General features: G+C 49.7%; 1 protein-coding gene across 1 annotated transcript in view; it reads right to left on the bottom strand.

Moving 5' to 3' along the window:
* The window catches only part of SMYD2 (SET and MYND domain containing 2), a 51791-nt gene that overhangs the window by 9306 nt on the left and 19602 nt on the right, over positions 1–22883 (bottom strand). Inside the window, exons 2-7 of the mRNA XM_036342269.1 lie at positions 20429–20492; positions 11732–11842; positions 9091–9151; positions 8284–8408; positions 3471–3538; positions 410–512 (exon numbers count right to left, since the gene is read on the bottom strand). Coding sequence (XP_036198162.1) covers positions 410–512; positions 3471–3538; positions 8284–8408; positions 9091–9151; positions 11732–11842; positions 20429–20492 — 532 coding nt within the window. The remainder of the gene's footprint in view (positions 1–409; positions 513–3470; positions 3539–8283; positions 8409–9090; positions 9152–11731; positions 11843–20428; positions 20493–22883) is intronic.

Below are 22883 nucleotides of genomic sequence, written 5' to 3'. Positions count from 1 at the left end.
AATGCTTTTGGCCTTTTGTGGGAGGGAGAAAAATAGGTCAAAATTCACTAATTTTAAGAAAAGCTCCAACTCCACTGTTTGGTGGTGGGGATACGGACTCCACAGGCGATCCGGAACTTCATTCTGCTCCCTTTGCCGTCTCCTTTCTCTATAAATCTTCTACACGCCTCTGTGGGGAACGTCACTCACAGCTTTTCTTTCCTGTTTTCTCTTGGATGGAAATGGCAAGCACCAAGTGGGAGCCAAACGCATGGGACTCCGAGCCACAGGTCACGGATCTGAACATTGACCCTGGGAGGCCTGGGGACCCACCCCTCCCAGCCCGTCTCACCCAGAGAGTTCTCTGCCCTGCCTCTGGAAACAGCTGTCTGCACGCCGCCCCAGCCACCCACCCACGCCACGCACTCACCTCGTCTCCCGGGCAGATTTCCTGCACGGCTCTGACTTCCGCCAGGGTCCCCTTGTAGGTCACAATGACATTGGGGCAACAACTGTGATTCATCAATGCCACGCTGTCAATCAGAAGAGAAAACCAATGTGCTCAATAGGCTGACAGTCTAGGTCAGTGGTCGGCAAACCTATTAGTCAACACAGCCAAATATCAACAGTACAACGATTGAAATTTCTTTTGAGAGCCAAATTTTTTAAACTTAAACTATATAGGTAGGTACATTGTTATTAACTTAATTAGAGTACTCCTAAGGCTTAGGAAGAGCCACACTCAAGGGGCCAAAGAGCTGCATGTGGCTCGCGAGCCGCAGTTTGCCGACCACGGGTCTAGGTAAACCTTACCTACTTCCTTGCTAAGCCGCAGTAACTTGGTCTTTGCAGGACGTTAACAAACAAACCTAAGAGCTGGCCATCATATTCTAAGAGATTTTTCTGCATTCACTGATCATCTTAAACTTTCACAGTATTGAAAAGTAAAATGTGCCGTTCAAAATAGTGACATCTAAAACCAGCCGGTGTGGCCCAATGGTTGAGCATTACCTATTGAATCAGGAGATCAGGGTTCAATTTCCAGTCAGAGCACATACATGCCTGGGTTGTGGGCGTGGTCCCCAGTGGGGGGCATGCAGGAAGGCAGCCGATCAATGATTCACTCTGAATATGGCTGTTTCTATATCTCTCTCTCTCCCTCTCCCTTTCTCTATGAAATCAATAAAAATATATTTTTTAAAACACACACACACACACACACACACACACACACACAAAAACAAAAACAAAATAGTGTCATCTAAGCCCGAAACAAAAACACACACAATGACAAAAAATGGCAACAAGAATTCCTGGCTCACAACCCAACACCTACAGTGAACTGCAACTCACTGTACACTCTTCGAGACAAGCGGGCGGTCATTTCCAAGCCGCTTTTTATATTAGTGGATTCTCTCTAACGTGTTTTCTGCCGGTGTTGAGAAATCACATCGGGGAGGTGCCATCTTCCTAAGTGAGGGCTTGTGATCCTCCGAGAGACCCGGAGAAGCCCGTGTGAGTCCCTGCCCCTCCGTGTCCTCATCGGGGAAATTGGGACACGCGGCACCTGCTGCTCACGGCCTGCTTTTCAGGGACGCGAGGACAGAGACGCGCCTATGCGAGGGGCTTTGAGCTTTCTGATTATATCAAGGTCAAAGTTCTGAGAACAGAAATTTCTAAACTACAGGGGAAAATGCTTGATCTCTGAAAATGCTGCCTTTGAAATCACAATGCCCAATTGATTTCAGTCCAAAGGGATTTTTCCCCCAATTAAAACTGTCTGCAAACCGGGGCTCATGTGGGCATTCGCATCCATATGTCCCATGGCTCTGGGGGCTACTTGCCTGAACCCTCAGCCACCAAAAGCCCTCTCCCGTTTGCCCCAAGAATACACAAAAAAAAGCAAAGAGGATGGGCCACCCCGGGCTTGCCGTGTAGCGGGGGAGGGAGGCAGCCTCCTCCGGCGCCAGGTGCTGAGAGGTCTGAGTGAAGTCGGTGGTGGCCCTGAGTCTGGGACGGCGGGCAGCACCTCTCCCCCTGCACCGCAGCCCATAGGGCTTACTGGCAAGTGGTGCACAGGGATCGGGCCCTGGGAAATCCCATAAACACATGCACAGGAAGCCGTCAGCAATGGAAAAGCAGAGCTCTAGAACCATCCTGCAGAAGAAGTATTCAGTTCTCCATTTGAAAACACACACCTCGGTGTCCTCTGAAGGAAGAAGGTAGGGGAATGCTAAGGCCAAGAACCTAGAACAACTCCTGCTCTGGGCATCGTTATTTTTTTGGCAATCACTGAAAAGCGTGAAACCTCAGACAATACCCCTCCGCGCCTGCTTTCCCCCTGACCTTAGAGGCTGAGCGGAGACATCGAGTTCATTTCAGGTCTGAAGGGGTCAACACCAGCCCCCTGAGGAGGGTGGCCTTTCTCCTCTTCTCAAGGGCAAATGTCCAAAAGAGCTTCTTCCCCAAACACTTCTTTCCTCACCATCGGAATTCAAACCACAGAGGACAGCATTGTGGCCCCAGGAACGGTATGATCATGGGGCTACACGCTTTGTTTCCGTGGTTCAGGAACGCCCATGATGGCTGCCTGGGAACCTGTATCCCTCAGACCCGCAGGATGCTCAGAGCTGGGTGACACCAGACAAACACCCCAGGAGCTCACCCGTCATCCATGCAAAGGCGTGCGGGTCAAGGTTTCCTGCAATGGCTTTGACCTAAAGCCAGAAGCCCCTGTAGTGAGTACTAAGCAAGGTCATTTCAGACAGGATAACGTGTATTGATTCAGACAGGGATGCAGGAAGGCTCCTGGTGCCCTCTGGGAAGCCAGGGCTTGATTTCATGGGACTGAAGCATTTTGGTGAAAATACTCATTCCATCAAAGAGACCACGGCAAAGCCATTCTTGGCAATCCATGAACGTCAGGGCTGCCGGGATCTCCATGTGTCAGCTGGCTAGCCTCTCCTGAATGAAGCATTCCTGAAGGAAGCGAAACTCCGACAGTTCTCTGACATTCCCCCCTCGCTCACTGCTTTAGTTCACTCTCTCCCAGCTGCGCTGTTCCTGTACAGGTATTTTTCAAACAGGACAGATGGAGAAGCAGCTCATATAGTCTCCACGTCAGCCTGTGGCCAGTTGTTGGTTGGCAATTAATGTTTCACTTCAAGTGCAAGAAACCCAGAGATTTCCATAACCGCCGATATGCAAAAATGCACATTTCTCAGCAGGGCACACTGTAAAACATTCTTTAATAACAGCTCTCTAATAACAGACCGGGCAGGACTTAACACGTAGCAGTTCTCTTAACAACTACCTTCGGCTCCCTAAACGTAGGGGAAACATGCTGAAATCTGGCAGAATTAAAAAGGTGTCTTAATTCACTTGGAGTTCCATGTCTGTCACATGCAGTTACGTAGGCTATATTTTTTTTTAAAAAAAAAATCAAATTAGCGTTAAATAAGTAAAAAGAAAAGAAGTCAAACTCAGCCTACTCGGGAAATATTGCTGATCCCAAATGAGACAGTTCCTCATCCTCAATTGTGAAGCCGTTGCAGTTAACCTGCGGCGAGAAAGGGGGAGAAAGAAAACAAAATAATGCGCTAAACCTTCTGTCTGGATAGAAATCATCGCTTTCATGTCTGACCTTTTAATTTCTGACCTTCTGTCTGGATAGAAATCATCGCTTTAATTTCCGACCTTTAATTCACGATGAAGATGTTCTGGTTTAGTGATTTTAAAACCTTTCTTTTGGCCAAGGCATCCTTTGTTCCAACAAAATTTGCAAAAGCAGAGCGGTCAGGGGAAGTACCCTTGGTCTGGCCTGCCCACCCACCTACACGCAGTAGCCCAATGGCACAGACCACGGAGGTCCAAGGACTAACGTTTGCATATTTGCCTGGGCGTTCGTACTCTGAGGGCCTGAACCCAGTGGGCCACAGATCTGTTGTGTGATCCTGCGCCCATCTCTGAGTCCTGTGTCCTTGACTTCCTCCCATGAAAAAAGTCACTTACTTTGGTGCCCACTGCATATGGTGAGGCGGTAAATAGGAAAGCCCTTATACAGCTGGTCTACTGCTGCCTGCCCCTTGAGAGGCAGAGCGGCCTGGCGCTAAGGGGCTGAGACCTTCCTTGCATGGCCAGCCCGAGTCAACCAGTGGCCACTCTCTCATTCTTGAAATGTGATGTTACATTGAAAAGTACCAAGGGCAGCTCACCACTCTGGAAGTCGAACTTAGAGCTAGGATAAAAAAGAGGAATACACAACCCCAGTGTTATGTTGCTCCATAAATTCATTCTTCTCACGAACATTCATTGAGAACTCATGTGCCAGGCACTGCACATGGGATGAAGACGGCAACAATCTGTGCCCTCAAGAGACACCCAGTCTATTGGGAGACAGTTCGGTGGGTGCCTTCATTTGTATCTAGTTTCAGAGCTGGAAGGGGACTCGGTCGCTCTACTTTTTAGATGGTGAAACTGAGGTCAGAGAGGAGCGGTGACTTGTCCAACGCCAGCAGCGAAGGTGGAGTCTTGTCCTCCCGAGCTGATAGGAAGGTGTCAGGGGACCACCCTCTTCCACAGCAGAGACACAGCACTGCTGCATTTCAGGACGATGAACGGGCTTTTGAAAACGAGCATTCGAGGAGCACTTCCTCTGGGCCAGGCACTGTGCTAGGTGCTGCATATTTACCTCTCACAGTCTGCATTGCTACTCTGGCACAACCCATTTTACAGATGTGGAAACTGAGGCTCAGGGAGGTCAAGGATTTAAGTCACTTGATCAAGGCCACATAAGGAGCAAGTGGGAAAGTAAGGAGTCAGAATTCAAACTAGACATTCTGACAGCAAACCTGTCAGTAACACAGGTGTTTCTTTACACTGCACCAAGTTTCTCTGACAATCGTTCTGTCCTATGCATGTTAATGTGGCAGTTTTACTTACAATTAAAGGGCCAATGTCAAAGGCCTGGGAATCTTGCTACACAGAGAAGTTAAGGCTGTGATGGGTCTGACTTACCGTTTTGACAATTCAACCTATTTACAATTTTCAAACATAAAAAGAGAGGGCAGGATTAGTAGACGAATACACAGCCTTTGGAATCCTGAGATGTTGGGCCTTTCTATGTAGAAGACTCAGCATACCACTTTTCTGGGCCAACTTCAAGTATCCAGGCCTATTCTGTCATCAGGACATTAACCAACTACCATTAAGCAATGACTATCAATCAACAATAGGTAAGAATTTAATTAGGACCTCCATTCATTCAACAAAGTTTACTGGAGCATGAACGGTGTGTCCTGCACTTTAGTGAGTACTGAGTGATGTATATAGAGTCTCGGGCTGGATACCACCACGCCTCCGCCTTGTCTGGGACCCACAAGACGACAGAAGATATTTGCAGAATGAATGAGAGAATTTAGCAGCAATTTCCAAACTGATCTAGGGACAGGCTGGCTTGAGATATGGGACACTTGCTCCTTCGCTTCCTCGTCTCCTCCTCTGCATGGAGCTCAAGCAGACCAGTCTCTGACTCCAAATGCCTCAGGCTCAAATGTTCTGTGACGACCGGAGGCTTTCCCCCTCTGCCCGCCTCCTCTTACTGTGCAAGCGTGAGTGTGTTTCTTCATAAGCAAAGGCTCCTACAAGCACAGTGTCATCACTGTTCCTTTCTCGGAGGCGGTGATGGTGTTTAAGCCAAACTACACAGCAATTTTCCTGTCAGCTTTCCCTGCCTCTGAAATATTCCCAGAGGAGAAAAATGAGCTTGGGTGGTAAGAAAGATGCATGGGCCATAGTCCTTCCCCGCCCCCCCCCCCCCCCCCCCCAAGTCAAATCAGGCGTAAGTGCCTCGCTAAAGCTAGTCTCATAATTAGCATTTAGACTAGATGTAGGCTGCACACCAAAAATACATTTCCCGACCATGCATATGCTCCGAGCGATTAAAACGCACCTCCGTGCTGTGGAGGGAGTGCAGGCACCTTCGGCCGCCAGCTGCGGCTGGGCCACGTTAACCCACCACCCTCCTGTGAGCCAGAGAGGAACGGGCTCGGAGGATGGAACAGCAGACAGGGGGCCGAGAGGCAGGACCAGAGCGTGGTGTGAGGCTGGAACAGCACTTGTTATTTTTGTTTTAGAGTTTTCTTTGGGGACATTGAGTGTCCATTTTCAAATGTACATATGAAAAAAATATATATATGTGTGCGTGTGTTTGTGTATCTCAGAATGGATATTATGATTTGATGAATATAAATCTACAAAGGAATTCATTATCTATGGTTATACATGTGTGAGTGAATATATGTGTGTGTGTATATATGTGTTTGTGTGTGTATGTATGTGTGTGTGTACATGTATTTGTATCTATCTCTTGGATTTCCTGAGTCAGTTCAAAATTCAGACTCTCATTTTCACCACAAATATACTGCTTAGGAGATCTTGATTTTTGGTAATGAAAACATGGTCCCATATCCACTATGCCACCACTGAGAAGTCCTGCCAGCATGCCTTTCTGTCTTGGAGGAAAAGCTATCTTTTTTTCACAGCTAGAAGTGAAGAGAAGATACCGCATATTTTTATTTCACCTCCTCTGCTTTCTCACATAACCATGCCTCAACTAACGCAGAAAAAAGTCACTTATCTAGTTTTTTAAAAAATGTAAGAGGAGTCAATACCTCAACTTTCCTTGGTTACCCAAATCCACTGTTTTGGGACCCTTAACAAAGTCCGCTGTAAATCAGAATAATATGGAAAACAGGGAGGTTTGCACCGTCAGTACTTTAATATCATAACCTGAACCCCCTTTTTCTTCATAAAGCATCGCTCTGTCTGTTTTGTAACGGACAGTCCCACAACAGAAGTGCATCTATTTCTGAAGGAGCTCATCCAACCGCCAGCAGTCCTGCTCCTGGGGGGAAGGTGGGCAGTGGTGAAGCTCGCTTCTTTCTTCATACGTGTAATTTTTAAAGTGGGAGAATTGTGGGTCCTTTTTCCATCTTTTTCTTCTTCTTAGTCTTTTCTTAAGTTGCACATGCTCATGTGTAGAAAATCCAAGAAATCATCCAGCGACAAAAAAGCAAAAATTTTCCACAACTCAGCAGATGACCGACTGTGAGCTTCCATTTCATCATTTTTCACACATGTGTGTACTTCATATTACACACATTCATCCTGCTTTTACGCTTAATGTACCATCGATGCTTTTCCATGTCTTTAGACACTCTTTGAAATATAACTTACAGCCGATGCCATAATTTATTTACCAAACTCTGACTGGTGACCATTTAGAATATTTTCTTTTTTTCTTGGTTTTAAAGAGAACCCCACACTAAAAAATTGCATGCCCATCTCTGCCCACAGTCTCCAACTGCTTCCTTAGGACGCATTCCTGGAAATGTCATTACTGGGCCAAAGGGGACACAGGGGATGCTGAACCTGCGCTGAGAACAACGTGTGAGTTTGTACCCAAGCTCCTTTCTATATCCAGAGCCTGAAGTTCCGGCAGGGGAATGCAGCTCCTGGCACCACGGGCGGTATTCCACACGTTCAGCGTCAGGGGGAAACGCAGGCCTGTTAGGGAGGGAGGCCCGATCCAGCAGGTGTGGCAGGAAGGGCTGCCCTCGCAGTAACAGGAAGCCGAGGGCGCCGGCGGCACTTTCTTCTCTGTTCTACCCGAGCCCGAGCCTTAGCCTCCCCAGTCCTGTAAAGTTGCTCTTGTCTAGAACCTTCTCTAATTTTGTATGATATCTTTTGGGTAAACATGGGCTTCTCTAAAGATTTCTGGCCAGGCTCCCTGCACCTAGACCCCCGGGGCTCCCCTCTGGGGGGACTCTTCTTCCAGGCCATGGAGAGGGCCTCTCTGGGGACATCTGTACGTGCCTCGGCTTTATCAGCGCCGTGTTGGTGGGAATAAAACAACGCTGCTGTCAGGATGGAAGGTGTAAGGGAAGAAAGGTAAAATTTAACGTGGGATCCTCAAGCAGGCTTTTCTTTTCAAAGAGCTCTCTGTGTGCCATGGCCCCGGGCACTGGCAAGGCCTCTGTTTTCATAAACTCTTCCCGGGACACGAGGCAGAGGGAGGGTGAATTTCCTGTGCTCCACCTGCCAACTCGAGGCCAGCACCGGGAGGACCCTGATCTGCTCAAGGTCACCTAGCAAGGCCATGCCAAACAGGGTCCGACAGGTCGGGAGCCTTGTGCTCACAGAGGCCATCACTCTATTTCTGCTCACGCTCCCCGGGCGTGTGCTGGGGACAGGGCTCGGGCCGGGGAAGCTACTCGCAGTGTCCCCTGACGCTGTGCCCCTTACCTGTGCAAAGAGCGTTACCAGGCTCTCCTGGTCGGGAAACTCGAGGTGCTTGGAATAAAAGTGATGGAGAGCAGAAATGTCACTCTGAATCAGATCCTTCTTCTCGTTGTCTAATTTATCCAGATCTGTGGGCAAACACACCGTGACTCAGCAGGCAGAAAACTGGGTTTCTAGCTACACCCTTTTCTTACTGTAAATGGCATGAAGGAGACAGGAAACGTATGGGGAACCCCAGAAAATATCCTCCCTCATCACTCGGTCTAACGGATGAACCCGAGGGGAAGAAAAGATGCTATTTCTTCTCTTCCTCTGACACCTGATGTCACTCAGGATGTGACATTTCAACTGACCACTGGCCATGAGGTCAGGGATGTGTGGCCGTAACCGATAACCAGCCTCAACCCATTTGCGGGCCCCCAGTCAGCCCTGGAATCGGTGTCATTATCGAGAAGCCAGAGAACTCCCCATTTAAAGAGTTTCAGTAAAGACATAGGCTGTTTACAGGACTGCAACTCAGCAAGGACCCAAAAATATTCAGCAGGCCGGGAGAGCCCGGAGAGATGGCTGGGAATGCAATAACTCATCCTGCAAGTTCCTACTTCCTATTAATTACTTCCCAGTAATCCTGTCGACTCAGAAAAACAAGTTTTAGTCATTTTTTTCAAAACAGCACCTAAAGTAAAAACTATTCATGATAAGATCACCACCCGCACCGAGACAAGCTGTCACCTCCTGTCTTCGGTCCTGCCCCATCCACGTCAAATGTGGAGAAAAAGTAACCACGCCACCGGTCACAGAGACACTTACGCGATTCAAACTCCTTCACCGTTAACAATTTCTCTGACGGCGTTCTCTCCGGGTGGCTTTTCTAGTAATTGGGGAAGAAATCACACAGAAAGGGATTTTAACAACCAGGGCAAAATGTGCTTTCACTTTTACACCCACATGAAGGAAAAGCAACAATTCTCAATGAAGGCGAGAAAGCAACCCAAAATCCACCATTGGGGCTCTGAGAGTGCTTGCCCAATGTTCAAATCCAAGACTCCTTTGAAACTTTTTGGTGTTTTTTTTTTAAGCATCTGCCGTGTGCCTAACATCCCGCTAATGCTATGCACACAGTAGGCTCAAAAAAATGCTTGTTACGGGAAAGAACAGTGGCTGGAAAACAACTTTTTAGGGCCCTGGCTTTAAAAGGCCCTGAGCGTACAGATGAGCCGTCCTATTGATTATTTCTCCTTCTGAAAAGGAACAAAATCAAACCCCCCATCCATTTTACACTTTCTTTAAGCATAAGCTAAAATGATCTCAAATTCCGTGTTTCAAAAAGAACACTTTGGGTCGTGTCTGTGAGCCCGGATTCGCTTTAAACGCGTGGCGGCCTTTGTTCTAGGCGTCCCCAGAGGAGCTGACAATAGTAAACCCGCTAAGGCTTTGAGAACATGAATAAACTCGGTGTTGACAAGAGTTCAAAGGCAGGGCTCCGGAGCTGGCCCGAGGCGTGTCTTTGTCATCGGCTATTCAATGTGGGGATACAGGTGGTCTCGCAGGGCGCGCTCACCTCCCTAGTTAACATGTTGAGCTTCCCCCTGGTAGCTGGGTAGCCCGGCTCCCCTAATCCTTTGCAAGCCACTCGAATACAAATGGTCTGTTTTTTTAATCATCCAATCCTGCAGAGATGAAAAGGTGGCCAGGTAACTTTTCCTTGAAGAGACTATTAGTGGCCGTAGTAATTACAATAAGAGTTGAATGAAACGGGACTAAATGCATCGCAGCATTCGGGCGACCCTCCTAGCACCACCACATTTCAGTAGTTCTTGTTGGGAGCAGGAATCTTCCATTCACAGGACGCATTTCTCTAAGATGGGTAGTACATTTTGCCTGGGAAAGCTTTTCATTCAGGAAAGTACACCAGCTCCTTCTGGGTTCTTAACCACAACTCTATAAATAACATCAATGGTGGCGGGGGCCGGGGGGCAGCTTGGTCACCCAACCCTCCCAGGATGCCTGCAGAGCTAATGGGATGGCTTATTTACCCTGACACCTCACCCAAGCACACGGCTGCCCCCTACCCTTTCCTTCTGACCAAGTACCCTGCATATAGTTAAGGATAACGGTATAGTAAGGATCCAAAAGTCAACCTCCTCCAGGGAAAGCAATCCTGATTTCTCTGGCTCCCTCGGCAGACACCCTGCCTGCCTCTGGTTACCCTGAGCTGTTGCCCTGGCATTTCAGCGAGCACCTGACCCCGGCTGAACATAACGGAGCGGTGAGCTCAGAGTTCGGAAATGATCCACTTCTGTTTACGCGGCCCAGGATCCCAACTTAGTCTGGGGACAGCGTGGTGCTAATCATTATGATCCCATTTGGCTCAGATAAAAAATACAAAGTTTTAAAACGGGGGGAGGTGGTGGCCATAAAGAAGAGGGGGGTGAAGTTTCAGCTTAAAAGAAAGACAGTAGAGGCTCTGCCACCACCCGGTTATTAGCAAGTATCTCCATGGACATACATGCCTTGCGAGCCCCGTGTGGCCTATTTCACCGTGTCCTCCCTTTTTACCTTGGCCCCTTGGAGACCAGGCAGCTCACTGACAGGTGGTCAGTGAGGACTGAGCAGACAAGGGGAGAGCCGCGCGTCCTGGCGTCATCGTGGGAGGAAACTGCTGCCCTGTTCACACTTGAGCGTGTCTTTCCTCCCTTCTTCTTCCTTTCACCCTCTGCCCCCTGCCTCGATTTCTCCTTTTCCACTCCGCTTCCTCTTCTCATCTGCATGTGCCTTCTGGGCTGTCCCATCCCACCCCTCACCTGCCTAGACGTGGGCAGGGAAGGAGACGAGAAGAACAGAACACGGTACAGGAAGGGGGCGTGGGGTGCCCTCTGAGTCAGAAAGGGCTGGTTCCCTAGGCTGTGCTCATTCTGTTCAATCGGGTGTTCATGCCTTGAAAAGCCGTATTTTTCCACGTAATCCTATCTCATAAAAAAGCTTAGAATTCCACAGCGGTGGCCATGTTCCTGGCCCCGGGTAAGCAACATCCTAGTTGCCTAGGCCCTAGGGTCGTGGTCGGCAAACTGCGGCTCGCGAGCCACATGCGGCTCTTTGGCCCCTTGAGTGTGGCTCTTCCTAAGCCTTAGGAATACCCTAATTAAGTTAATAACAATGTACCTACCTATATAGTTTAAGTTTAAAAAATTTGGCTCTCAAAAGAAATTTCAATCGTACTGTTGATATTTGGCTCTGTTGACTAATGAGTTTGCCGACCACTGGCCTAAGGCAAGTGACAAGCCGGCCTCCACCTGGAGTTGTGTTCCCAGCCCTGCCCTTGTGGAGGCGACAGGAAACGGGTCCAAGGATGAGTCACAAGAGATGATCACACAGGTCAGTTCCTCATCTCTCTGACCTTAAAAGAAAACAATGAAATGAAACGCACTTAAGCATTATCCCGTGTCCTCACCTGTTTGGCCAGAATCCTCGCAGTGAGCCTTACGGTCTCGGAGGGGTTCCAGTTTTCCCCAAAAACAACCATGGGAGAACATTCCAGCTTGTGCATGGGCCAATCTTCTTTCTGGGAAGGTGAAAAAATAGGATTAAACGCACACGTACTGGAATGAAGTTCGAGAGGGGAGGATGCAACAAGTCCTCCTGGCTGAGGTCAAGGGAAACATGTTTCCTTTCGGAAAACACCACGATGCTCACAACAGCCAGAGATGAAAACATCCTTTAAGGCGCATACGGTCCCATAACCCGGACTCGGGCCTGGCCAGGGCTGTCAGGATGAGAACATGGCTTTGTGCCTCTTCACGAGCGTCTCGAGTCTTTCTGCAGCCTCTCGATGCTCCAGGCCCCACAGGCGCCTTTCCCTCTCTGATCACAGACTGTGATCTTCGGTGGCCGTGGTCACGGCGCAGGGGTGAGCGCTCTGGGTCTGAGCCCCTGACCTGGCCCTGCCGCCTTGCAGCCCTGGTCTCACGTCGGGGCACATAACCGGCTGGCACACACAACAACCTGTCCTGACCCCTCTGACAGGTGACAACAAAATGCACGTGAGGGCTTCACCGGGGGCCCTCAGGGAGGTGGCAATGCACCTGCTGGGAATAAGGCTTCCTGGAGATTCAGCGAAGGAAATGGGAAGACTGTACTCCTGTCTCTCCCACGTCTTAAAGTTCTATGCCGCAGGTTGAGGGTGAAGGATACGCGCTCAGTACGGGAAGGGGGGGTGATGCCATGGAGTCCAGGAAGAGGAAGGAGGACAGGACACGAGGTGCTGTGGGACCACAGAAGAGGGTAAGGAGTGGGGAGGAAGTGGACGTGACAGCTGGTGACACGGCTAGTGAGGGATGGCCGAGAACTGACCAGACACCATGGAGGTCATGGCCGACTTTGAAGAAAAAACAGGTGTGACAGCGTGGAGCACCTACTGGCTGCTGGCAGTGGGGGAGGGGGAGACGGAGAGGGAGGGGGAGGGGGAGACGGAGGGGGAGGGGGAGGGAGAGGGGGAGAGGGAGAGGGAGAGGGAGAGGGAGAGGGAGAGGGAGGGGGAGGGGGAGGGAGAGGGAGAAATAAGTGGGGTGAAGGCTTGGCTTAGTGGGGTGAAGGGGATCATTTTATATTTGGGAAATGTCAGAGCACCTGGATGCTGATGGAGTCGCCAGACACTCTCCTCAGTGGCACCGGGTGCTGTCTGTTCTTCCCTCAGCCTTTCCTCCTCAGGACACAGCAGTCCGTTCTTTCAGATGCTCAGGCCAGAAGCCTGGAGCCCTCCTCGTCTCCCTCACATGCACACTACCCTCGGGCAAGTCTGTCCGAGTACGTATGCTCTCACCTGTGCCTTCATAGTACGCCGGGAACCCTTACTACCCCCTTCCAGCCCGCTGCAGCACTGATGCCTCACAGTGATGACTGCCCTTGCCTTCGACGCCTCTGACCCCTTCGACTGGGATGCCTGGATCTGCCGACCCCCACGCCTGTGACCCACAGGGCAGCCAGAGTCATCAGCCCGTTAAACAAAATCCAATCATGCCACCTCTCAGCTCAGAGCCTCCTGCTGGCTTCTCCTCCCAGAGCGAAAGGCAAAGCCTCGGGTGACCTGTGAGGACACACAGGAAGGGAGGAGTCACTCCCCCGGCCTCCTGACCATGAGGGCCGAGAACTCTCCTTCTTGTCCCTGAACAAACCAGGCACGCTCCTGCCTCAGGACCCTTGGCACCTGCTGTATTTCCTGGCTGGAACTTTCTCCTAAATACCCATAACACCCCTCCCTCGTTCCTCCATGTCTCTGCTCCAATCGCCTTTTCTGGGCACCTGCCATGGATAGATACCCTGCCCAAAACAGCACTTTCTGCATCTTTATGTTTCTCCTTAGTACCTCTCACCACCTGATATATTACACATTCATTAGGTTCCTGGCTCAGTGTTCCCCCACCCATTACAACAACGGAACTTCGTCTGTTTTGTTCCCACCTATCACCCCAGAGCTTAGAACAGTGCCTGACTTTTACGAGGCTCTCAATAAAGTTGCCGAATGAATGAAGATGACTCCCTCCCCCGTCTCCTCCTCCCCTCCACCCCGTTCCAAGGAGGAAGGACACGGTGTCACCTAGTGATTGAACGCTGTGTGTGGCACAGACCCTGGCTCCAGTGCTGTGCCAGGATGTTCTGCAGAGTTAAATGACGCCGTGCCTAATATAACTGAGAGCGGGGAGAGGAAGAAATGGCAAGGTCTACACAAGGGAGAGGAGGATCTGCTTTTAGCCAAAGCCTAAAATAAGAGCGTGGTGCATGAGGTAGGGGCAGGTGGGTTCAGCTCCCTTCAGGCAAGCCAGCGCCCTTCCCAGATGCAAAGCAAAACAGAGAGAGGCCAAGAGGGCTCCAGGCCGGGGGATGCTGATGGGAACATCTGCCAGGGACAGTGACTGACAACTGGGAACGAGGTCCACTATGACCCCAGGAACTCTAACAAGAGGCCTCTGCAGGACCTGTGAGAGACTGGTTTTCTGAACTGTCAATGGTGTGTCTCTGATGTTTAACCACAACAAGCTCCTGGGAGAAAGAAGTTTAATATTGACGTTTCTCCATATGATTTGTTCATTATTTATTCATATGCTTGGTACAAAATGAATGTGAATGTAAATAGCACGTGATGTTGACATTTACTGATGTAAGTGCCCTCAAAGGGAAGGGAGCCTACCCACAAGGCACGCTCTGGGAGGAGGAGGGCAGAGTGCTGTCAGGTCGGACACTGGTTGGGGGGTCGGGAAACCTAAATTCTTTTTTCTTTTTAATGTAATTTTATTGATTTCAGAGAGGAAGGGAGAGTGAGATAGAAACAGCAATGATGAGAGAGAATCAAAGATCGGCTGCCTCCTGCGTCCCCCCTACTGGGATCAAGCCCGCAACCCGGGCATGTGCCCTTGACCAAGAAGCAAACTGTGACCTCCTGGTTCATAGGTTGATGCTCAACCAGTGAGCCACATGGCCGGACTGAAACCTGCATTCTTATGCCTGCTTTACAGCGAAGCAGCGATATGACGCCGGACAGGCCTCTTAATCCCTTTGCGTCCGTAGCCTTGGCCGTAAATAACATGATCCTTAAGTTACTTAGCAGGTCCAGAAGTCTGAGTCTACGATTTTACACCTTCCAACAGTGCTAATCAGGGACAAAGCTTGAGGCCTCCCAAGAAATGTAGGGCCTTCCCAGGATAATCAGGCATTCATGTCACCAGGAAGGAGGTGTGAGGGTCCAATCAGCTCATCCACAGGAAGCACTTAGGACAGTGCCTGGCACACAGTGCCCTCACAGCAGGGTAACTGTTCATTTATGGGTTCGTTCATTCATTCATTCATTCATTCACTCATTCATTCAATGAGCTCTGCAACTGACCCTAGAAGCAGGGATGGGAGAGGAAGTCTTTGACTTTACGTAGTTTATGCCTTTATCAGAACAAGAGCGCCCGTAACGTGATACTGTCCCACACAGCAGTTAAGTCAGAGAGATGGATCGCTTCCAGAAAGTGCAGAATCACGTAAGTTTCATCAAGGGAAATTAATCAGGATCATAATGTTTTCACTTTCTGTAGAAAGGTGATGATGACATTATCTTAGAGAACCTGACAGAGGCAAGCTGCCCTAATTTTGCACATACGATATTATAAACAATCAGACTGAACAAAACTGGGGGAAAATCAGGCTAGCCTTTTATTTATTTATTTATTTATTTATTTATTTATTTATTGTTGTATTAGCAGCTTCTTTGTACATAGAGTGGTTCTGCAACCCTTTGTGTTTTTTAAAACATTTTTTGTCAGTTTCTCTAGAACTGTTTATCCTATTTTTTCCTTCTAAATTCAAGCTATTACTCCTGCCCTGATTGCAATCTTTATAAACATTTTTATGTAAACTTGGATCCCATTTTCCAGAAAAAAATAATATACAGTAAAAATAAATGCACAGGAAGGATTCCAAAAGACGTATACCAAAGCATCACTAGTGATTTTCTCTGGAAAGGTAAGATTACAGATACTCTTCCTGATCATTCAGACTGGACTTTCTGAGTTTTCTACAGTAAGCACAGATTATCTGTGCAATCAGCTCAAACAAGTCAACCCACATAAAAGTAAGACATGGACTCTTTCCGTACCTTTTAAACTTCTCTTGCATTTTGAGCCAACATACCACCTGCTCTGCACGACTTACCTTTTTGTGCATGGACAAAAGTGCTTCAAGAGGCAGAAAGAGCTGCTAAACTATCTCACGGTGCACCAGCCTTTCCAAGCCTGGAAGAGCGACTGCTAAGTCAGCCGGTTTTCTGCAGAGCAAAGGATTCACTGTCTTCCTGGCTCAGGAGACCCGGTTTCTATTGCCAAGTCCCCCTCTCTAACGCTTGCATTTGGTGTCTCTCTAGTTCTCATGGCGCCTTCAAAACAGACACGGGCCGCTTGTACACACATACATGGGCTTTCCTACAATGTGGACGAGTGAGAAAATGTCACACACTTTCCATTACCTTCGAGAGGAAGGGGGAGCAAACGGAGGCAGGACCATCTCACGGGGAGGTGACCGACGCTGCTGATCCCCCACCCCGGGGACACATGCTCTGTTCTGTATCCCCCGTAAAAGAGTGATTGTAGGGGTGCACTCGGCCACACATACACAGATTCTTCCCGTGTAAAACATGTAGAAAAGGTTTCTAAACATTAATTAAAAGTAAGTGGCTCAGTTTACGATGCTTCCTATGTCTGCGAGACCAAAGGGAATGTAACCAAGATAGAAGTCGTGACTCCGGCCCATTCACTAATCACCCAGAACCACGACACGTCCTAGGAGCATGTTGGAGGCATTTTCTATACTTCAGGGTTTTTTCCAGTTGATAAAAATCAAGGACTTTCTCACATCCTTAGCCACATGCTCCTCACATGTGCTTTTTAAAAAAATTTTTATCCAGGCCAGGGCATGCCCCTTCCTACTTTCAAAAGCACTCATAACTCCATCACCTCCATGTACACCACACAAACAGTTTTTGTTCTGCTTGTTAATGTTAAGAAATAACACCCTAGAAAGTTCTTCTCAATGATTCCTCTAAAACCATGGACTTTCTAAAGCAATTCTCTTAAACATGTCATTTAATGGGGTGCCGTTTAATGGAGCCTGAGTGAGAGAAGAATACACTGAGCTTTCTAGGCATATTTATAAAAATAAATATCGTTCATGAAAACACACAGGTTACAACACAGGCCTAACCTAAAAGCAGTTGTTGTTTCTTCTGTATTTCCCCCATTGCCCTTTCACGCATCGTTAATTAAAATCTTTCCTCTGGCAGGATCACACGGAGTCAAGTGAAGGAGGAGGAGAAAGTCAATGGGACAGGGTATAGCCAAACTGTAGAAAATACAGCAAAATCCTAACACGCTGAGGTTACAGAGAAGGGTCTGGGGAGAATGCACCCGTCCATGAAAGTCCACTTCTGCTTCTGTAACACGTTCCCCTGGTGCCTCTTCCCCTAGGGGGCCCTCAGCATTCCCGCACACAGTGTCGGAAAGCGGTGACAGGCCTCCTCTAGCCCGTGGTATGCACTTCGTGGCATGAGGCAGGTCACTCAACCAGTATGGGCGTTGTTTTAGCTACTCCGGCTGAACCTGATGGCCTTCATTCCGACCTCACCCTCTGTTGTGTGGTGGTGGCCCCCTGAGGCCTGCAGGTGGGTGGGGTCCACTTGTGAGGGAGGCCCAGGGAGGGCGAGGCTTCCTCAGGCGGCGAATCACTCAATTACCTTCCTCATCCTGCTCCTGTTTTGTGCCACCTTGATTCCTGCACCAGAGCCTCCACGTGGATCTCATCCAAACATTCCCGCAGGCGGAATCCTGAGGACGTTTTCACCCGGAGCAAATGCCTCAGATTCCTCCCTAAGGGCACAGGACGCCCTTGCACTTACTGTTATAAATCCCTAGGACCACTCTGTCTCATTGTAACGCTCTGCCCTGCACCTACTTAGCTCTTCAGAACTAAACCATGGCCATCAGCCTCCGCCTTCAACCAGAGGAGGCAGATGAAACAAAATGGAAACGTTCAGGTCGGATCCAGCCTGTCACCTCTGGAAACCAGGGGCTCCGGGAGCGGTGTTATCAGTGGTCATCGAGAAGGGCCCTCTGGCCCCTAGATTCTTAACAGACGCACAGGAAAACTGACCTATAGAAGTGCTCCCCAGGCTGAGGGTGCACGGCCCAGGAACTGGGCAAGCAGCAGGGAACACTCCACGTATCACACATATCGCGAGCTGCCTAGGCCTAAGGCCTTTGAACATGACTTAAAATCACAGGACTGCAGCCTCCATCCTGGGGTTCCTTGCTCCCCGGGCAAGCTCTTCAGGACTTAACCAGCTGTACAATGTGACTACCGGAAGAGAATGCATTGACTGTCAGCTGCCTGTGGTGCAGTAATAAACAGGCACTTGTGTTGGTGTGTTTGGTTAATGTGAACCTCCCAGGAGAGGGCACCCCTCACTCTGTGCTCACAAATGGGGTTCTGAATCTGAAAATCTGGGAGACTCGGTCCTGAAGGCAGGGGGACCTCGCAGAGCCACCTTAAAACCCCAACATGGACCATAATGATTCATTAAAATAATGCCACCTAGTGAGGCTGACGGGTGGGGGGGGGGGGGGTTGGGGCGGGGGGTAGCTTATGTATGCTTAAGACACCCAGAGTTGACTCAGCACCTCACACTTCCCGATGTTCTCTATTAATGCTGAGTTCACAGCGAATCAGAGAAGTGAAGACTCGTTTTGTAATAAGCATCCCTCACACGGTGCACACCATTAGGGGTCTCAAGGTCTCAGAATCCATCCATTCTCTTAGGTTAAAAAACAAACAAACAAGCCCCTTAAATCTAAAGCATGCTGTATGCATTATTCTTAGCATAAGCCTGAGCTTCAGTCCCGCCTGAATTATTGTAACATTATTTTTTCATAAGCCCTCACCCCTGTACACAGTGTCGGTTTAGATAGATGTCATATCTATCAATAGGCCCGGATAATTCACTACAATGGGCACTACTGTCCATGTTTACACTTGAAGAAATTGAGATGGAGGGCTGTCCCTGGAATTGCCAAGTTCACAGAGCTAGTAAGTTGCAGAGCTGGGATCCCGGCCTCCTGCTAGTCTGGGTTGTATTCCCTGAACTGTATGGGATTTACTACCTGCTTCTCTAGAGACCCAGAATATAATAAGTTATTTTTTCTAGACGTGTTTAAGTTAAATATAGAAACAGCTAACTTATCAGGCCTGGGTCACATCATAGAAGCCCCAGGGCTCACCGACGTCTCCAACGCCACAGCCATCTAACCACGGAATATTCTATCCACAATTGGTGGGGGAAAATATGGCCTCTCCTCTTCAAGAGAAGGCCCATTCCCCGAAAACTCAACCTCAGGCCCATGTACAGTCTCACTGTCGCACAGGCGGGCAGCCTCCGGAAGCCTGCCCTGGAGACGCAGAGAGGTGGACTGTGCATGTGGCCTCGGCTGCCAAGGGTGACACGCCCTCGACAATGGCACAGCCTGGGCCTCATTCTGGCAAGGGCCCACTGTGGCTGGAGCGCCTCGGTCAGATGACATAAGGGCTTAGCAACCTCTCCCATGGCTAAATAATGCTCTTTGGGGACAATCAGAGGCCAGCTGCACAGGGAAAGGAGAAGGAAACAAATGAAATCGTGGGCAATCAGAAGTAGCTGGGGGCTGGGGGGCGGGATGTGAATGACAACAAGTCACTCCATCAGTTGGAGCTGCTGTGTAAGAGCATCAGCATGTCCCAGGGTGTGTTTTATAGGTTTCCATCTAAAAAATAGACTGGGAAGCCCTAGCCAGTTTGGCTCCGTGGATTGAGCCCCCAAGACCTGTGAACTGAAGGGTCTTGGGTTTGATTCCAGTCAAGGGCATGTACCTTGGTTGCAGGTTTGATCCCCAGCCCTGATCGGGGTGTGTGGAAAGCAACCAATGGATGTGTCTCTCTCACATCGATATTTTTCTCACTCTGTCTCTCCCCGCCTAACCCCCACCCTGCAAGGCTTTCTCCAAGCTCCTCAAGCTTCCCATTCCTGAGGTACAGGTCCCTTGAGACTTCTCCATCAAACCAGATGCCCGTGGTCTGCACACAGCCAGCCTCCTGAACCCGCCCAGCCCCAGTCCCAGTACAAGTTCGGAGCAGCCACCCTCCAGCTGTACAAAGGCCATGCCAGGGGCTCACCTGAGTCTAGCTGGAATCAGGCTGGGTGTGGCCTGTTACAGCCCAAGGGACGCAAACATTTTAAAGACAGCACTTTAGCATCTGTCATCTCTGCATGTTCCATCTGCTGCTGGTGGTCTTGGGGGCAAACTGTCAACCTTGGAACACACCTGCCTGTGCCCCACATGGCTCTCCTTGTGTCTTTCCCAAGTCTCCTCCTGCTCCCTTTTCCTGGTCCTGTAAATGGCACCCAAATGTTACTGTCTGAGTCCTGGGCCAGCACACAGGGGTATCCAGCCACATCCTACACCACAACGAGGCTTTCCAGCTCCAGCTGCAGGAGGGGGGCTGGGGGAGCCGTGACAAGCCAGAGAAGGATGTTGGGGGCCCCGATTTTTACGGAAACAAGGCCCTCCCTGCCAGTTGGCCCAGCACCTACCTGACACTCCACATTGCAGTAAAATGCCTGCTTGCATCTTCCACATTTGGACAATCCTTCTTTCCTTAAAAACAGAAAGGGCACGGTAGTGGCGAGAGGCACAGACACGTGAAGCTGCACATTTTATCATGCAATAATCCAAGCCATCTGGTCGGGAAGCAGAGCCAAGATTCCCCGTACCTTCCTCTCCCACGGATCAGTGGCATTTTCCCAGAGGAGATTTTGACCAGATTCAGTCCTTGAGGAGGAGCGAGCGGGTCCAATAGCACACGCTCCGGCATTTACCGTCCCCGACAGCGTGAAGGGCACTTTCCAAAGAGGGGGAAGCCATGCTCTTGGACTCGTGCACCTGGCTTGGGACATCACAGCTGCTCACATCACCTGCACTATTACTCAGTAGTTTGGGCAACTCAAAGGCTTTTAGGTCTTGATTTCCTCACCTGCTGCAGAGGGACAGACATAAACCATTGTGGAGGTCTGACATCCTAAAGACAGAGGACTGGGGTACACAGGAAACTGTAGTGTGAGTGAAAGCTTTATTGTTTACCCTTAGGCCCGGTGCACAAAATTCGTGCACTCAGGAGGGTCCCTCAGCCCGGCCTGTGCCCTCTCGCAGTGCAGGAGCCCTCAGGGGGATGTCCGACTGACAGCAGGGAGTGGGCCTACATTGGCAGTTGGACATCCTTAGCGCTGCTGGGGAGGCAGGAGAGGCTCCCGCCACCGTCCCTATACTTGCCAGCCGTGAGCCTGGCTTCTGGCTGAGCAGCGCTCCCCCTGTGGGAGCGCACTGACCACCAGGGGGCAGCTCCTGCATTGAGCGTCTGCCCTCTGGTGGTCAGTGTGCATCATAGCGACCGGTCGTTCCACCATTTGGTCAATTTGCATATTAGCCTTTTATTATATAGGATGAGATGCCAGTGATGCAGGAGATGAGATTGCCCATGTCAGTAATTCAAATGTCCAGAAAGCAAAGTTTGAAAATAATGCAACCCAGCCAAGTGGGGACATATCCTTGAGTAGAACAGGACTGGCTGTGATTGGTCCCTATACCACCTCATCAGTGTGCTCCTGAGCGATTCTCCTGCTTCTTCCTAATCTGGTCAATGCTCCCTGTGCACTGGGGTAGTATCTGCTTCCCAGGAAGGACAGGGATATGGGAGCTTTCCAACTGCTGCGTGTGAAGCAGTTGATGAGCATTAGATGAGCCAAAACTTTTTTTAAAAAGCTGTGAAGCTACTGAATTAAACCCCACAAGGACAGAACTCTTAAAAGATGGTCTGGAGCTGGGGACCCCCCACATGGTTTTCATCAGACCACTATCTGTAAAGCGCACTGTCTGATTCCCACGCTCGGCACTGCAGCCGGCTTTCTGGCCTGTAGACACGCAAGCACCACGAGGGGCATTCTCTGCCACCAGGGCAGCACCTCATCGCCACCCTCTCTGCGCCTGCCCGAGGAGCCGGGGTTCCAGAATGTGCATAATCGCGCTGCAGAAGCCTCCCGGCAGCCAGTGGTGGTCACCACCCAACTCCCACGGGATGCAGGACGGGCGCCGCACACTACTGTTGGAAGGAAGCAGGCTGTCCTGCTGTTTTCATGACAGCACTTGGCTTCCCAAGAGCCGCCTGCAGCACGGGTGGGAGAAAAGCACATTTTGCCGCCGCGGAGGCATAAATAAATGTTCCGAGTTTGCACATCTCACCAGCTCACCAGGGAACCCACGGATTTAGCTGAGTGTATCCTCTGGCCTGAAATGCCCTCGAGGTTGCGTCTCAAGGGCTCCACACTCTAACTTTGCATTTTGGAAGATGAAATAAATGAGATGCGTGGTCCCTGCTGGCTTGCTTTTTTTTTTTAACTAGGGAAAGAGGACACCAAGTAACACGGAAGCAAGGGCTCGGGGATGTGGGCCTTGAAGAAATACCGGGGGACGGACAGCAAAGATGGGCAAAGCCAGGGAGGGGACTTGCAAAATTCTTTCCAAAAAGAAGTGTTTGCAAATGCATCATGGGTGGGGAGATGCCAGCCCACAGAAATGTCTGAAACTGTCATTTGTTCATGTTTGCTTTTGCAAGGGTGAGGTCACCGACTCTCTTTAGTAAGAGTCTGACTGAAGCTATTCATTCTTCCCAGCAACCCACCTTCTCCTTACTCCCTCACCCCCAGGAAACAACAGGAAATTCTGTAACATTTCAAGGGCTCTGAGCCCAATGCCCATACACAGGCCACCAAAGAGCCTCTCAGATCAGCAGGAAGACTCCCTGATATAAAAGATTAGGAAATTATCATAAAAATATTTTTATTAGCTCCACACCATACAAAAAAAAAGCAAGGATTACAGGGGTTTTCCCACACAGCGGCCAGCAGTGAAGTTAACACGAAACAAGGCTGGTTTTCAGCTTCAAGGGAACCACCAAGGGAGAGAAAAGCCTACTGGGCTCCGGTGAGCTAGGGA

This window comes from Myotis myotis, unplaced genomic scaffold, assembly GCF_014108235.1.
Source record: "Myotis myotis isolate mMyoMyo1 unplaced genomic scaffold, mMyoMyo1.p scaffold_m19_p_18, whole genome shotgun sequence".
In the NCBI taxonomy this organism is placed as follows: Eukaryota; Metazoa; Chordata; class Mammalia; order Chiroptera; family Vespertilionidae; genus Myotis; species Myotis myotis.
This window is presented reverse-complemented; position numbering and strand designations above follow the sequence as displayed.